General features: G+C 34.3%; 1 protein-coding gene across 5 annotated transcripts in view; it reads right to left on the bottom strand.

The window, feature by feature from the left end:
• Positions 1 to 18,439, bottom strand: part of DGKB (diacylglycerol kinase beta) — a 335,778-nt gene that overhangs the window by 198,895 nt on the left and 118,444 nt on the right. For all 5 annotated transcript variants that reach the window (XM_018075883.2, XM_018075886.2, XM_018075884.2 and 2 more), the window contains 3 exons: positions 18,291 to 18,407; positions 13,814 to 13,887; positions 6,922 to 6,996 (listed from right to left, as the gene is read on the bottom strand). In XM_018075883.2, the coding sequence (XP_017931372.1) occupies positions 6,922 to 6,996; positions 13,814 to 13,887; positions 18,291 to 18,407 (266 nt within the window). The remainder of the gene's footprint in view (positions 1 to 6,921; positions 6,997 to 13,813; positions 13,888 to 18,290; positions 18,408 to 18,439) is intronic.

Genomic DNA, 18,439 nt, shown 5'->3' with positions numbered 1-18,439 from the left:
CTAGACAGAAAACTTCCAGTAATTTTGTTGAATGACTCTGTGTGTGTGAGTGCATGTGCATATGTACATTCACGCACCTTCTATTCATTAGTGTGACAGATATCTTAATGCATATTCTATATTCTAGTGACCAGATCTGATTTCCAGTTTGCAATGTCCTAATAAATGCACAACTAATACATTGTTAAAAATTCTTAAATGTGAATAAATATACACAATAGCTTGCAAATCTCTAATTCATACTTTTTTCCTTATGAAATTTTAATGTTTCACATGGAATGGAGTTCCTGTCCCTAGGAAGTCCTAAAAATTCTTCTAGGCCTCTTGATAAAATCAAGAACACTTGAAAAACTACAGAGTAAAAAAGCAAGCAAGAGAGAAGGAAATGAAAAGTACAATGATCAAAAAATGTACATAATATATAGAAGATGACAGGACAACTTCTTGTTCTATTAGTTTTGGACCAGAATTTCAAGGTTAGCAAAGCTACATAGAAATAAGCTCAACAGATGTCCCACTCCCTCTAATTTTCTCTGCTCAGAAGAGCTCTTAGGCAATTTCAAGTGTCAAGTACAATGCCTGAAGGATGCTTACTGGCCCTGCATTAAAGTCTGCTTTACTCTTCTCACCTCTTACATTCCACTTCACACATCTGTAGGAGAAGTGCTATAGGATGTCTTCTGATCCAAACTGTCATGTGCCAGATCTGACTGGGTACACTTGGGGAACATATCTTCTAATAAGCATATGTGCTGAAAGACCCTCTGCTGGAAGTCACCTCCTACCACTGTAAGAGTAGGCACTGAGTTATGTCCTGGCCCACAGGTGTGCATCTCCATCACTTCAAGAGACCTGGCATAGAGACAAATGCCTCCCGTCACCAGCATTCTCACTTTGCCCCAATGTGTTGGGTTTGTACAAAGTTATAAGGTTTAATTATATTGCTTCCAATACTGAGGGTACTTCAGCTTAATTTAAAATCGAATAATAGCCCAAAAGTGGTGGCAGGCTACTGACGTCTATAAATATTTAAGCATTTCTACCTTTGTAAAAGATGTCAAAAAGAAAGTCTGGAAAAAACCCAACCAAACAACCAACGAGAACAACACCAAAAGTCCAGGGTTGATGCTAACATTGATCCAGATTGGCAGAACACAGACCTAAACCTCTGTCTCTTTTTATAAACAAGCTTCTTCACCCTATGGTTATCAAACATTCTTTTTATTTTGACTGTATATTTAATCTTCATCAAAAGGGTATAACTTAAAAAAAAAGTGGGGGCTGAAGAATCTGGCAAAACCATATTGTCAAAAAAATTCTCAATAAGCTTCATTCATTTTTCCCTTGGAGTACTTTATATCCATAGATAGTGAATTTTCCGAGTAAAGTACAGCATTAAGTTCACATAACTTTTTCTTTTCATAAATTTAAATATAAAATATGTACATTATATAAAAATCTAACACACAAAACACATAAAAATAATGCATAATATACCTTACATTGTATGTTTGCATATATAAATGCAGTGTATATAAATAAACTATAGCAAATATAAATATTTATAAAATCAAATTACTTTATAAGATTAAATATAGTTATATAATTATATATGTAAATAAATCTCATTCATTGAATTAGAATGTGCAGCCTACATTAATAGTTGGGAAGGGAACATGGTTTTCCATTCTATACAGTTTCATTCAAACTCAGGAACTGTTATAGTTGTAAAGAAAGAATTTGAAATATTTCTTTATAGACCTTCAGGGAAAAAGTACGTATTGCCTACCAAGAAAGTTGTGCTCAATCATTGTTTAACAGCATCTGTCACTTTTTTCTCCACAGGACATTTTTGATGTGATTTGAAAAGGAAAAAAAAAAACAAAAACAAACTGTTTGAGAACTTAGTAAAAGTGGCTTAAAGTGAAACTAAAAAAAATTAGAAGTAATTATAAAGGTTTTGTGCACCGTCAGACTAAGTTAAAGGACTAGAATACAAATTTAGTCCTATTTTCCTAAAAAAAATTTAAGCACTGAAGGTGTTCGATAGCAGCCTATTTTTATTTTATTTTGCCAGAAACAAGGATGCATGCAAAGGCAATTATTGAGTTTCTGCTGATAAATCTGTAATTTCCACCTGAAAGAGGGCAACTGTTTAAAATACCTATATTACTCTAGTTCAGTTTTTCATAATCACCTCCCTAAATCCATAGGAATGCAGGAAAATAATTTATGAATAAAACACCAATGCTAGCGGATGTAACTATTTGCTGTTGAATCATGTAATTAATTGATTTATGCACAGATACCACACATACACATTCTTACAGAACTGTTTAAGAAAATCCTACCCCACTCACAGGTAAACTATTTGAAAACATAAATTGCAATATTTTCCATTTAGATACCTGCACATGACCTTTTCTCTTACGCCCAGAAGCAACGCACTATGCAGAATTTCTGGTCTCAGCCACACAAGGTGGCATAACAACAGCAATGTGTGAAATGATTCAGCCAGTCTTCTTCACTCATAGTGGAAGCAAAATTTAAAACTGTCAATATTGCAATCAAAGAGTAATCCTCTGATATTTGTATCTCAGCATAAGTATCAGTTGTCAACACTACAGATGTCATAGAAGCAAAAATACTGTTAAACAGCTGTTCAAAATATATCTTTAAACTCAGGATTTAAGTTTCATATGTGAACACTTGCTGAGTTCTAAGTACCACTGATTTATGGTGTACAACAGTAATTTTTATCATTAGAGTACAACCAAATCATCACTGCTGGCTTTGCCATTCTTTTGCAAAAATGTAATTCTTCCAAGGAAATATGGACCGGATTCAAGATTTCCTTCAGAAGAAAATAATTATGAAGCTATTATCTTCTGAAAACATTCCTGGTGTATATCTCTTCCCAGAATACTCTGGGTATTCCAAATGTCCAACAGCAAAGAAATGCTCCAACAATCAGTTCAAATAATCAAGGAAAATAGTGTAATTTTCAAAATAAGCCTATTGCTTTGTGAAGTTATAAAAGCCCAGGTGCTGTAGATTCCCAACTAAATTACAGCATAAGTTGTAGGGATTCAGTTTTTATGTCTTGAGCATCTTTTAAATGGGCAGAATTTAGGATTTAAAAAAGCCTGTTGAAGCAAAATTGCAGATAGAATTTAAAAATTACCTGCTCTCCAAATTAAATGTTTAAGGAAGTTACAAAGAAATACAACTTTTGTGGACATAATTTCTATTATAGAGTATAAAACCCCCATAAATTAGACATTTTAAATAATAGACTTTAGGGAACAGGGGCCTTTTCAGAGGGACAAAGCCTTTGTGAAACGCTGACCTCCCTACAGTGTCCTGCGGGTCTGTGGCTCGACTGCTATTCATCCCACTATTATTTACCTCTCTGTGAGGTGAACAATAACTGAATTTCAGATTCTTCAAGATCATTAAATCCACAGTAACAGTTGTTGTCAGAAGTAGAAGACTCCTATAGAGATATAACAACCAAACAGGGAAACTCTTTTCATGGCTAAAAACACAGGTGCTAGGCACAAATTACACAATGCATCAGCCCAGCAATTTTCACATCACTGTGTTAACTGTAGCAGCCTGTAACTGTGGAGTATCTTTTATGCCTGTGTTCAGCTGCAGAGCTTATAAGGTTTCTCCAGCTCACTCATATTTCTCTACTCCCAATTAAAGAATGTGTAAAATATTTATTATACACATGTTTAAAGTGTACTGTTGCCCTTTGGCCTAGAGCTCCTTGATTTTCAGGCCTCGCAGTAGGTTAGTCTCCATTGCCAGAAAGGAAACAATGCCAGAGTCACTGCCATGAGGTTTATTTGCATCATGGACATATTTTTATAGAGAGCATGTACATGAGTCTTGACATAAACTGCTCCAAAGACCTTAGCTTAGGCATACAAAGAAGCTACAGGAAATGTCTTTGCTGCTGTTCCTGCACTTCAAGTACAGTCCCATCTATCATGAAAGTAGGCAACATTCACTTCATTAACTGCACATTCAGATAGTGATACTAAAATTCATTGTCAACTTGTTCAAAATATTTTTCTGTTGACCTGCTACACACCAGCATATCTATTAAAAAACCCACATTATAACTGGGCTGGGTGGGACTTTTTTCTGATTTTTTGTTTGGGGGTTTTGGGAGCTTTTTTGTTGTTGTTGTTGTTGGTTTGGGTTTTGGAGCCCTTTATTCCAACACTTTTCCATGAAAGATCATGGTTATCCCACTGCAGAGAAAGAATGACAGGCATAGCAATTGAGCTGTTCAAAAAAACCCCCAAAACAACCCCCCAAAAAACCCCATCAGTTTCACAGCCCCCCTAAGATTTACAATTTTATTAGTCTCCTAGTTATCTTGTCTTTCTCCCTGCTTTCCAAATAGAAGACACTTATATTTTTGACAGAAATGAACTGGAAATATCAATTCATGTTAGCCACAGATGTTTGGAACTCAAGTTAGAAAACTTGTGAACATTATCTTCTAGGTTGATGACAGCAGCCCATGAGAAAAATACCATCAAAAATTAAAAACATTAACTTATGGGTTAAAGCAGACAGCCTGGGTCTACCAAAAAATGCAAATTCTGCCTACTATAAACATTCTCTAGGTTGAGTAAACATGTCTGAAAATGGTATTCAAAAGAAAAAAAATTCTCAAAATAGATTCCATTAAAATGTATTACAATAATCATAAATGCTTTAAAATATGTTGTGTTTATCCCTTTCTACTAAATAACTAAGTAGGATGAGGAATACACTTTAGCTTTTCTCTCTGCTGTACAATATCCAACTCTGTTACATTTTGATCTAAATGACACATATGACAACATTAAATAAACGTAACATTTTGATTGACAATCCAGCATAATTGGCTTTACAGAGATGGATGAGTGAGTGGACAGATGGATGGATGGGCAGGTTTTATTAGGTAATACAGTCCTTGCAGAAAAAGAAACAAGTACTGGTAAGTGAAATACCAGAGTATATTCAACTTCTCACTTAAGGGACAAATTACATGCAGCCTACATAGTATTGCCAGGGGCAAGAAGTGATGGCAGGAGATAAACTGGAAATTTAGCATTATTCATTTCTGTGGAATGAATAAAAAATATACCAAAACAAGCAGTGTCTGTTTAAAAATTAATTAGAAATTTCTTCAAAGTGACTGAACTAAAACTATTTCGATTCCTAATAGGAAGAGAAATTGAAAATATTTTCTAAAAAACACTGTCGTGGTTCAAAAGACTAATGTTTAAATTGCTTCAGTGCAAGGTTTCAGCTTGAACTTAACACTGCCCTCTTGTGCCTTTGTCTTAAAATACATTTTCCTTCACATGGGAAGATACATGAAAATGAAGTCACTAATGGACAGAAATGCAGCCAGATTTTTTTTAAGTTCAATGAAATAAGATGAACTGGAACAATATTTCAGTTGTTTTAAAAACCATCATCTCAATCTTTAGCATGGCATCTCTATTATACTGTATGCAAAACAATATTGGTTACTAGTTTTGTGTCAGTTAATTTTAGTCTACTAATTCTTTGGACTAAGACTACTTAAATTTTCCATATGTGTTAAGACTACATTAAAACAGCACTAGCATTCAGGTACAAGATAATTGCAGGCATGAAAGAAATCATGCACGTCATTATTTCCATTTTTTGAGCTGGTTTTGCAGCATTCAGCAGTTTGAACCTTAGCCACACTGCAGTGTAAGATATCCTAACTTCTAAAAGGATTGAGCCAAATATGCTTTTCACTTTCATCAACGCTATACACATCTCAAGTCTAACACAATAAATAGAGAGCTGATATAGCATTGTTTAAAGAAAGAATACTTGTATATTTGGCCTTAAAGCCAGAAGTACTGGCAGAAACTGCCAGAGTATACTCTTTCCAGTAATATATATGTGACAATCGAAATAAAACTTTGCAAGGCACAAAACATGTATGTTTCCACATTTATCTTCTTTTCCTCCAACTTCAAAGAAAAAAGTCTAAACAAATAAAAATATATATTAAAGAAGTATTTGAACAATATAATGTCAGTGAACTTATATCCTAATATCCTTCTGTGACTCTTTTGACTGATGTAAAATTTCATATATGAGCGACATAACTAAATAACATCCAATACATACAAAATGATACAGATGTTCAGTGCTGCTCTATCTCTTTTCTTCTACCAAAGCAGCCACTGCTTAAAAGAGAGACAATATCAGGTGGCAAAGGTTGGTATTTGATACCCTGTAATTCTCCTGTCTTCATATGAATGCAAATTAGGAAGACTCATGGAGAAAGCAGGTTAAGTGAGTGACTGCAATGTCAGCTGGTTCAGAGAACGCTTCAGTCTCCGACAGCATAACCCAGCCTGGTCAGTCATTTCCCAACCACTACATCACCAAAATTCTGTAATTCATAAGGAGTGTGCAGTCACTGTAACTTGAAACAACAATCTACATCTGACATGTACAAGAATAGATATATATGTACACCGTGTATACATATTACAGACACATGTATGTGCACTTGTGTGTCTGTGTAAAAGAACTGGATGTGCTGCAGGTCTTGAGTCTTTGAGGCTGCTTGATATTTATAACATAGAAGTAACTCCCACAGGAACTTAGGTTGCTGATATAGTAGAAATAGAATGAAATTTATCCCACAGTTTTTACAGAGTACTGCATGGGTTTCAGTAAAACATATGAGATGTAGCTTTATTTGTAGATGTAAACAAATAATACCTATACATTTCTGCAGCCATTCAGAGATCTGCAGTGTTGATACATTCCAAACATGCTATATGTACTTCAGTCTGTTCATTTGATTATGTAGCATTTTATTAAATGAGTTCCTGGTAATAATATTAACTGTAGACTTACCCTGGCATTGGTCCATTTCCAGAAAGACTATAAACTTGACGAGGATTTAAAAGGTACTGAAATTTTCTATAAATTCTGAGGAGGTAAAAGATACAAGGAGAAAATATTTACTTACATGTTCGGAATTTTTTTTTAAACCTATCAAATGAAAGAATTAAAGAAGTTAACAAGTATTATAATTATTTGAACCGCAGGATCTCGTTTAAACAAAAAAAATCAAATAATTGAACACAGCAATTATAATTCAGATATAGAGTGTATTTTGGGGTATAAAATTGAGACAGAAGTGCTACAAGGTATCTAAAATTCAAATACTGCATATAGATAGAAAAAATAGGATAAGGGGGTATATTGACACAAGAAAAGGTGAGTCAAAAAAGCATTTCAAAAAGTGAATTGATTCCTATTAAAGTAACTCCATGGCAAAGGAGAGATTTCTTCCTGAAATTTATTGCTAACACTAAATTACAAGTATAATTAATTGCAAAAGCAAATTGGCTTTGCCACCCATCAAAAATATCCCCATAGAATGAACAACATTCTGAGAAAGCAAGGCTATGACCAACTACATTTCCTCAGGATTACATTTAAATGGGAAGAAAATAAAAAATATTTGAAACCACTTTTTAACTTAAATTACACATATTTGAAAATTATCTGAATAATAGGAAGCAACTATTGATACAGTACGAAAAGTATTGTCCTATCCCATAAGGGACCCTCTTTGCTGTCTCACCCTCAGCAAATATTTCCTCAAAACTGTAATTTTAGAAATTTGAGGTTATTTGTGCTAAAAGTAAAACGGACATTTTGTTTCTTCATTACAAATATTAGAAATGTAATTTCCTACATTGACTATAATGTGGTAGCTGATTCACTTCTTACAAAGAAACAAGTAAGCACACAAGAGTTGGAGCTCAGATTGAATAAATATATACCTGGGATCTATGGCAATAGTTTAAATTATAAACCCCTCTGTCTTGCCTTTAATTTTAATGTCTCTATCCTTAGGTTAATTAATATTTAAATGTTTTTAAGAAAGCATTAATTTTTCCACTGAAATATTTCTTCCTTTCTATTTAATGGTTTAAATAAAATAGAAGCAAACTAAGAGCTGAATTTTAGGCTAAAATGTCCACATTTTCAAATACAGCACAATAAAACTGTCTAGACACAATCTATGTGCACATTGAGGGATTTTTGTTTTATATTATTTTCTTAAGAGCAATGCATAATTTATCAGTCTAGGTGGAAGACAAGTATGTAAAAATACTGAATACAAACAAATTCATAATTATCTCTAAAATTGCCAAATTGGAACATTTTCTTAACTTTTGAATTATTTAGTGATATCAGCTTCTTCACAAAGCATTTTATTAAAGTACACTCACACAATCTACTCCTGATGCCATTCCTGACAGAAAAAGTCAATATCCTTGCTAGTTTCACTTAGCAAGGATGCACACATCATTGTCAGTGGCTGTGATGATGATTAAATCAGACCTTTGACAATGGATTTACAAAACAATATATATATTTCCATTTGCAGCATATTACCAATGCAAAAGGAGAGTTTTCTAGTTAGTATGTGTAATTTGCTTCTCACAGACGTATAGGATTTAACCTGGACAAAGGTGCTGGCAATTTAATTTGTGTAGCTGATCGTAAGTTCATGAACAGTATTGTTATGAGGTCCCAAAGATTTAAGAGTTATTTGCCTAAAGTTTGGTGCTACAAACATACTAGCCAGTACCTACACTCACAATACTATTGTCAGGTAACAGTGAAATGCTATAAAAGCCTTCTTAATAAAGAGGGCGCCAAGTTTCTCTACTCAAAACTCAGAATTCCAACTGCAATAATGAAGAGATTACAGTGAATCATACTTGACTCAGTGCATACCATTCATAGGTACTAGCTGAACATCAATTCCCCCTAATCACTCTATAATGGCACGCTGCAAATGACACCTCAAGCTTTAAGTTATTATAATTCATTTATGTATTCTAGTAGGTGTAAAATTAATAAATTGATGGTTTGGTTCCATTCATACATTCTACCAAAAAAAGAGGAAGACACCATCTATAAATGATTGCCTTCACAGTAAACTGTAACTAGACCTACAGGGTGCCATGTGCAAGCCCAGGAAATGCACAATAATTGAGCGTGGGTTTACATCTACAGTACCAAACAACCTACTGAAACTGAGATGGCTGCCCGTGTCTTGCTTCCACATGTAAGGAGGGAATTGGATGTGGTTTCCTTGTGACTAGATATTTGTGCTGACAAGGCCATGAGGAGGTGTGACGGGAAATGCCCCAAAAGCCATTTTTGTGACGGAGTGCATTTTAATGAACAAAGGCAGTTCATGAAATTACCACTTGCCAACAAACAGTTGTGCTTCTGTAACCACTTTTGGGGTTATTCTGTGATCTGGAAAACTAGATATAACTAGTATAACTGAGGAGGCAGAAAATTACATCAGGAGTGGCCAAAGGGGCTGGGATTATCGGCTTTTAACAGCCCTGTTGCTGAAGAAAATACTCTTGAGTGCACCTTAGGCTGAGTTAGACTGAGCTGTCTTCTAAAGTGGCAATTCAAAACTGGCATGAAATTGTCTACACTGTGGAAAAAGCTGACCATTGCAATAACTTGTGCCACAACTGGGGGATTCAGTCATCCAGGGGCTGACTGAATTCAAGATGTGGTCACCATAGGCTTACTTTAACCCTAAATTCAGAGAAGAAAGAAGCCAAAGACTCATCCCCAAAATTAAAAGAATACTAGTGATCTGCTCTTCCAGACATACAAAGTTTGAAAAAGATAATTTGAAACAGCTTTTACATTTTGTCTCAATGCTAAATGAAAGCTCAGAAAGCCAGATTAATCAGAGGGTAGGAGGGAAGAGCTACTATCAACCAAAGTTATTTGAAAACAGCAAAGGTTAAAGATATCATCAACCTGTACTGCACAGACCCTGAATGTGGAGTCAGCAGGAAACATCAGTGTACGGAAGTTGATCTACAGTGCATCCAACCGCAAATTTGTCAAGGAAACAATTGTTTAAACTCACCTGCTGGTCAGGCAAATAAACTGGAAAAGTGGGAAGTGGAAATCAAAGTAATGAGTATGGCAAAACAACAGCATGATTTAGAAGGACTCTTATGTGAGAAACATTACCCTTAACAACGGCCTTTAGATGCACTATATATTCTTTGTATATTCTTTCTGTTGAAAGAAACTATTTTGTCAGTGATGTACTAAATATGTACATTCTATTCACAGATTATTGAAAATTGTTGCCTTGATTAGTCGGATTGTAAGTGCAGACATCCTGCATTGATAGGATGAAATGCATGTCCTGCCATTTTTTTCATGCACAATCATGTACAATCACTGAAAACATGTTACAGTTTGATATAGCCTGAGGAACACACTTGACTGCGTTTGATGAACTCCTGTCCAATCTCATGCTCGGTTAAAACGTATTTCTGGTAAGTGAAAGGCTTAAACTATCCAACTTCAATTCTATTTTTCTACTTTCTTCCTAATAAACATTGACTTATATTTTTGTTATATTGTAAACATATGTATTGTCTATTGAACAAAATAATTTAAGTCCAAATCACTGTAAATAAAGTTTTGTTTCACCTGATGGGCAATAAATGTTAACCTCTCAGTCAAGAAGAAAGTATAAATGGGTTATTGTTATAGTTCTTTGTTTTGCAAATATATCTGAAAGTCATACCATTGGTCTTTAAAACAGAAACCTATTCAGGAATAACATGCTATTTATCACTACACATTCTGCAAAACTCTCACTGTCTAATGGAATCAAAGTTTTAAAATTTATTGATAAGGTAATTAGATATGATTGTACAGAATGTATTTTTTGTTTTCTCATGCACTTTTTCCACACATCCATTTGTTTCCCACCATAACTGTTCCAATATTCAAAAACTAAAACTAAAGTACCTAACTTTTTTTACCTTAAAGTGATCCTCAGTTCTTTTCCTTTGCATTTGAGAGATTTGAAAAAAATTGCAAAATACAAAAGGAAATGGCAGAGTATTACTGGGGGAGTGTATTTACTCAATTGGTTATCACATGGATGCATACACTCTCTCCAAGTCTAAGGGCAACGAAATGGGCTGGGTTACCATATGGTAAGGCATAAAATCTCATACAGGGAACTGTGGGAACACTAGAGTCTTGACAGTCTGCAATAACCTTTCTGTGTTCAATGAAAGTCAATTAGAAATCATAACTTTATTCATCATGACCTCTCAAATACAGAAAATTCTAAGTAAAGACAGAAGAATAGCTTTTGTTAAAAGGTTACCTTAATCCGAATGAGTCAAAATAATGAAATTTTCTCATCTATAAAAATTAGAAGGTTGTGGGCTGGGTTTGTTTTATTTTTTTGCTTTCACTACTGTGGAAATCTTACTTTTGTTACAGCTTATCCTCTACTTCTAGCCTCTCAATACCTGACCAAATTACAGAATTGCTATAATCAAAAAACCTGACTTGTATCACCGTAACTGTGCATTTTGCAAAGTAATTTATGTCTTCAAATGTCCTGTGATTTTACTTTCCACAACATATAACTGGCACAAAATTGGAAGGTAGGAAAAATATAGGATTCCTCTCTTTCTGGTTACTGACTGTAAAGCAGAGAAAAGTCAAAAAGTTAAATATTATCGTTCCCTGAGAAAGTTTTTATCCCTTAGATTAAATATTCAAACTAATATGCACTCCTAACATCTTCATTTTATAATTTTGTTACTGGTATTGATATGAAACATTAACACCTAAAAGACGGGGGGGGAACCCCCTTCTCACTAAATAGTCCATATGTGGACTTTATTAACCTTTTTGAATCTGCCTTTAGATTTAACCATGAGATATTATCTCCTGCTGGTGAATGACCTGAGGTATGTTTACATGACCATGCAGTTGACCTTTAGATGTGCTTCCCTTAACACACAAATATTGAGCACGACCTCAACACATTAGTATGCAATTTAACATATTGTGTGTGTGTGTGTGTGTGCAGTATCAAAGCCACTTTAAGAGGTTCTTATATTTTACTATACTCAGCTGCTGATGCCTGCCCTCATGCTATACACTTCATTGTGTAATGACACTTGTAGATAATGGTGTTAGTAAATGAAGTGTGCATAAGACATTCCTCTTTAAAATTCAAATAATTCCTGTGACCTGTTTGGCCTCAGTAACAGTTTCATTGACATAACCTGTGAAGTGTTAGACTGTAATACGTGAATGGGAATAGGAGCCTGGGATGGAGATCAGGTTTTAAACTTGCTTTTACCCTGGAGAACATCTAACATTAAATGACATCCCTCATGCACTAAGCCCATTCAGATAGTAACACTTGAGACCAATTATGAGCTGGGAACTGAAAGCTGTGAAACAGCATTTGATTAAATTGTTTCTAGGCTATAACTAACTATGTAAGTGCAGCTCTCTAACCTGCCTCTCACTTACATAATTGCAGACTGGATCTCTGATCTACTCATTTCATGTAAGTACTATAAAAGAGTCAAACTGAGTGCTAGTGCAGATTACCTTCCACAGCATCCCTAACTGCACAGTAGACCAGAGCGACCTCACACCGCTATTGTGTCTAAAACATGAATGCTCAGGATGGCTCACAGTTCTGTTTTGATTGCAAAGCCATGTTCTTGAAACATTTAGAATTAATCTTTTAGATCATTAACTGCCTTTGACACGCCTAGTTGAGATCTAGGTATACCACTCCAGGGATTACATAGTCAGCTCCCAAATGATAACCTGTTCTCTCAGAAGCCTTTGAATACCTTTTTGTTTAAATGCTCTTCAGCTCTGAGAATTATCCTAACATCTACTCTGCAGGATTTTGTCACTTTTGACAGCTTACTTTTAGGGCCTCTTATGGGGACAAGCTAGGGAAAGCTGACCTGCTTGTAGTTTACTTTCTTGGTTCCAAGCTTTAGAATCCCACTGAATCCCTCCTATTTTGCTTTGGGTTACCCATATCACCCGCTATCCACAGGTGTCATCTTTAGCCATAATCTTTTTCAAGACTTGAAAGTTACAGCACCAACATGGTAAGCTAGGCTATAAAAACTTAGGGATTTATGTGATTATCAAAAATGGCCATATTGTTAGCATTTGTGATTCTGAAACACACTCAGGAAAAATTATTTAGGGGGTAACTAATGCAGCATTCCTCCCTGAGTTTGATGGACTGAGTAGGAGGAAAATGCTCCTTGCTTTATCGTGTCTCCAATACAGTAACACTTAAAGTAAGAAACTAGATATTTTGAACTTAAATGAATGTAATTATTGACATATGTAAAGTTATTATGTCTCTTAAGTTTGTGTGACTGGACTTTAATACTGTAACTGGATTGTTAGAATGCTTACCATCTAAGAAAATCAAAAGATTTCTTTGTAGGAAATCTTATGGAGAGGCATGAGAGCCTCTACTACTAAATGTTTAAAAAGCAAGTCATACATTAGAAAATGGAACACCGTTTCTAATTTAAATTACTGGCCTGTCTGTAAAATCATTACATAGATTAAAAGAAAACTGTCAGCAATTCAAAGTTTCAACGCAAAATACAACAACTCACATCTTCATGCAAATCCCACAAACCCATGCACTGAATATAGCTACTTCTTTCAATTTGAAACAAAACTGTTCTATAGACCTAATTCTAGTTTGTAACTGCGGAATTTATTACTACAGGGATATAGGATGTTCAAATGTGAGGCATAACAGTACAAAATGTCGGATTTTTTTCTCATGTACAAACTTTTAAAATTCTCTCACAGAGATCAGAATAAAGAAAGAGAGGGAAAAAAAAAAAAGAAAAAACCTTACCTTTCTCCTTGTTTCCCACCACTTTTAGGATTGACAAAAACTAAAAGTGGATGAGTGCCTGGAACTGGAGTGATCTAAAAGAAGGGAATAACACAGCCACTCATTAATGCTGTGTGTTGCATTCATTTTTTCCTATAGTAGACAGAAAACAAAAAGCTTAATGCAAACTCTATGTTATGCTATGTAATCCAGCTGGAAGCAATACTGTAATTTGCAATAATCCTCACTTCATTAATTTGTCAAAACTTGCAAGTGACTTCTCTTTTAATGCTATCTGTTTTACAGCTGTGGTACCATTTAAACCCATAATTCCACTGTAATATATATATATACATATATATATATATATATACACACATATATATGTATATGTTTCATTTAAAGTTTTCTTCTCTACTGATGGATGTAAGACAGGCATGACTTATTCTGACAGTAATTTCCTATGGAAAAAAGCTATGAAGAAATTGTATTTTGGACTGAGAAATGACACTCTACTATGAAGGTCAAATATAGCTATATGGAATTTTAAACTTGACAGAATAATTTTTATTTTTTTTTAAATTACAGAAACCTGCAGTATTTGATAAGACATGAAATCACACACTTTCTAAAATGTGGCAACCATAACAATAAAGAGTTCCTCTAAACACCTGAGAAAGCTAAACATAAAATAACACAGGAGAAACCATGTAGAAGAAGGGCAAGCCTGAAGAAAAGAATGTTGAGGAGGATATACTGCAGGAGACAATTATTTCTAACAATTCTTTTTTTAATTCTTTGGTGCAGGGAAAGTTTTACACAGTCATATAAATATTTAGCTTTACAAACTAACACCTTCCTTCAAAGCAATAGTGTTATTCTATTTTTTCAGACACTCTGATATGTGTGTGTTCACTGCCTTTACTCCACAGACTTGAACATAAAAAAAATTACATCTCTCTCTAATACCTGTTTTAAACCACTCAACTAGACTATTCATATTAAAAATTATCACTTTTAGACATAAATCAACTCCAGAATGTTTGAAAGTATATTAAGAGTTCAAAGTCAACACCTCCAAAGTCATGCACTAACAACTTCAGGGATGAAGCTTAGACCATCTCTGTTTCAAAATGATACATTGAAAGGCCTTGCTCCAAATCCCTATTCATAACTCCTGAAATAACAAAATCTCTTCAGCTGAAGATTTCATAAAATGCAATTTAAGGTAGAACCTGAGAAACTTTATAGCTAAGAAGTCTTACAGGCATCCTATAAACATAGGCATATAATCCTACAGGCATCTAAAAGCACTTTTCTTTTAGTAGGAATTGTTAAGCACTAGTGTGTCAACTCCACTCATGATTTCACAAACAATAGAATCAAATTTGTTCCAATACATACAAAAATAATGGAAAACTCCACAAACCCAGTGGAATTAAACTTAACATAAAACCAACTCAGTATCACCTTCTGGCACAGTAAAGTGCTGCATGTTGAAACATACATCAAATTGCAGAATACAGTGAAGTTTGTCATATATTTAATTTTTATCTACTCTTTTAATCAATTTTAGTTATTTAGCCAATTCCCATGATGTTTGTTCCTGTGAACTAAGTGTAAACCAATGGTGCTCATTGTGACAGAGATGGAATACCTACTGAAATCCCTTAGGACGCAGGTTAATTAATGAGACTCATCCTAAGGTTATACATGATCTATTACTTCCTCTAATTAGAAATAATAATCCTGATCATTATGCTGGTTAGCTAGAAAGAAGCAAGATGAATGTGCTTAACTATGATTAATTGTCTTTTAGTCGTGCAGACCTCCACTGCCACTAAGTTATCTGCTCACTGCTGTCTGATGGAAAGAAGGTTTGGTCTTGATACTTTTCTCAACAAAAGCTAAATGATGGACTTATTTCTATTTTAAATCTTTTATTTCAAGACTCAAACATATTATTACAAGCAGAAGGTTTTGAATCATCAAAATACCCAAAAAACTAATAACTAGTGTGTATTCCACTCGGTTTCAAAATAAATTTTAACTAATTTTTTACAGATTTTCAAAATTACTTTTCCAGATAACATATAGTATTTTTATATAATAAAAATGCAACTAAAGATTTAGACTAAATTGGTGCACATTGTCAAGCCTTAATCTAGCATGATTTAAAGGCAATCTCCATGAAGTTAAAGGACAAGTGACTTAGAGTAAAAAGAAAAAGAAATAAGCAGTGGACTGTTTATATATACTTTCTCCCATATTGAAAACAGAGGTCTAACAGGAGTAGTATGAAGATCTATGTTACCTTGGGAACTTAAATCATAAACAAATGCAATTAACACACTGATTAAGTTTTATGAAAACTATCCTTGCTTACTGAAAATCATTAAAATGAGACCATGCCAGCAGAATCAGAGTATTAGAGTAGCATGCCAGATATGGGAGAATTAGAGTACTACACTTTGATCAGATACAGAATTTTTTTCTCCAGACCATCTTCGGGAAAAATGCTAACATTAATTACCAGTGATATTTATGGTACCTTACATCTTTGTGAAAATAGTTGCAAAATTATACAATCTGTGAGTGAAAAAAACCCTAACATTCTCATTGATCCATCCTTTCACTATGGTATCCTTCAAGATCCACTCAGCCCTCACAATAATTAGGTCTTAATATTATTACCAATCAAAAATGTAGTATTTGAGGCTAAGATGAATTCCTGTTACTCAAAACCAATTTAATCCAACAGAGAAAAACAAAGACTGTGGTATAATCAGCAAATTAGGGCCATCACTAATTATTCACAGAATTATTTCTAATGTTATCACCATGATTACCAGTACTGTATCATGTACTACATTACAAATGTCTCATTACAAAAAAATACCAAGCACTTCAAAAACCACCTCAAATCCATTCAATAATAATTCTACCATCTTAGTCTGCCCTCTCTTTTTCTCCATCTCAAGCATAATAAACACAAGCAACGATGAATCCTAGGCTTTCGATTCATCATGGAGAGAGAATATAGAACATAAGTTTTGGATCAGAGTGACAAACTTACAGAAAATCTTGTGACCTAATTACCTTAAAGGAGAATAATAATTTAAGGTTGTGTGTGCAAGAGTTAGTCATGCTAGGAGTTGCTGTTTTGAACAGACCAAGTACTACATCCCAGGCACTGCATAACATGAGTGGAAAACAGACACTTGAAAAAGAGCTGAAAATAAACTATGCCCATAAGTAAAGATGTTTCTCTATCCAGAACAGTTTGGTTCAATGGAATTGCATGTATATCACCCAAAAGTTAGAACACTCCATGCATTTTCTTTAGCACCAATTTATTAGTCACACTGTGCCTGATTAGAACTTGAGCTTTCTGTCAATTAATACTCTGGTCTTTTTGCTCCATGGTTTGGTACAGGCAATCTGGATGGCAATGAAGCCTGTGAGAATGATAAGTTCAGGTAGAGAAGCTTGAAAGCAATAGATATGATTGCTGTAATGTCCTACTACACTATCAATGGAGAAGCCATGAGACTGCATAGATTTTAGGGTTTGTTTTTTGGGTTTGGGGTTAGTTTGGGGTTTTTTTCTTTTCCTTATGTTGTCATAACGAGAATGTTTCACTAACCTAAAACAATGAAACAATAAAATAAGCTTTCCTATACTGACACAATAAGGTATATCTTGAAATAATTATGATGCATAAAGCAATTTACATAGTAAGGGAATCTTTTCACTGAAGCTCAACATATCAAAAGATAGAAATAACAGACAACTACATATACTAAATTATTATCACATTGTTATCATGATGATAATTTAATTCCTGAGGAAATGAAGCAGCAGCATCATGCATGTAAACACTAATTTTACTCAAAAATACTCTTAGTAGTACTCAGAAGTTCAGGCAGAACTTCTGGCATTCCTGTAAGTCACTGCCCTAAAATAGCTCATCACACACACACAGGTTTTTCTTTCAAGCAGAAAACCTTCAATTTTTATTACAGATATTGCTAGTAATGAAAACACTTTACTTCTCTCCACTGTTAATGCAAATATGCCAAATACGCTACTTAGAAATACCTACACAAATTACACCCTTGAAGTTTACTCTATCTACTAATTAACAGGTCCAAATGAGAAAACTGAACAGTTATCAAGACATAGATTCATAAAGTAAATTTACACAACACTGTATGACAGATACCAAAACAAACTAGTTCAGTTTCATCCTACAGTAGAAGTGATTTAGTCTTCCCTACCCCTTAATTTCTTGGGAAATCCTAACACTGACATGAGAAGCAGATTTGCATCACAGGATTCCTGAATCAATGGAAGAATTTACCTACTGCATTTTTAAAATATGTAAAAGTGAAATATTAGAGGAGTGAATGTATATTTCACTTTAAAGATTTCTCAGTCTATAATTGTCTTCATACCTACAAGCATCTGCTTAAAATTAAAATAACAATAATCACACCTGAAGACCTTGTCCATCTACAGTGACAGAATTTGCTCTTTGCATTTTGCTCCGTTCTCCCAGTTTGTTCATTTGCTGGGGGCAACTCTTTTCTTTTTTCACTGTTGCCTGTCTTTCCTTGAAAAAGAAGAGAAAAGGAGAAAATTGAA

This window comes from Manacus vitellinus, unplaced genomic scaffold, assembly GCF_001715985.3.
Source record: "Manacus vitellinus isolate BGI_N305 unplaced genomic scaffold, ASM171598v3 scaffold_3_pilon, whole genome shotgun sequence".
Lineage (NCBI taxonomy): Eukaryota > Metazoa > Chordata > Aves > Passeriformes > Pipridae > Manacus > Manacus vitellinus.
The sequence above is the reverse complement of the archived record's forward strand: the minus strand, read 5'-3'. Positions and strand labels throughout refer to the sequence as shown.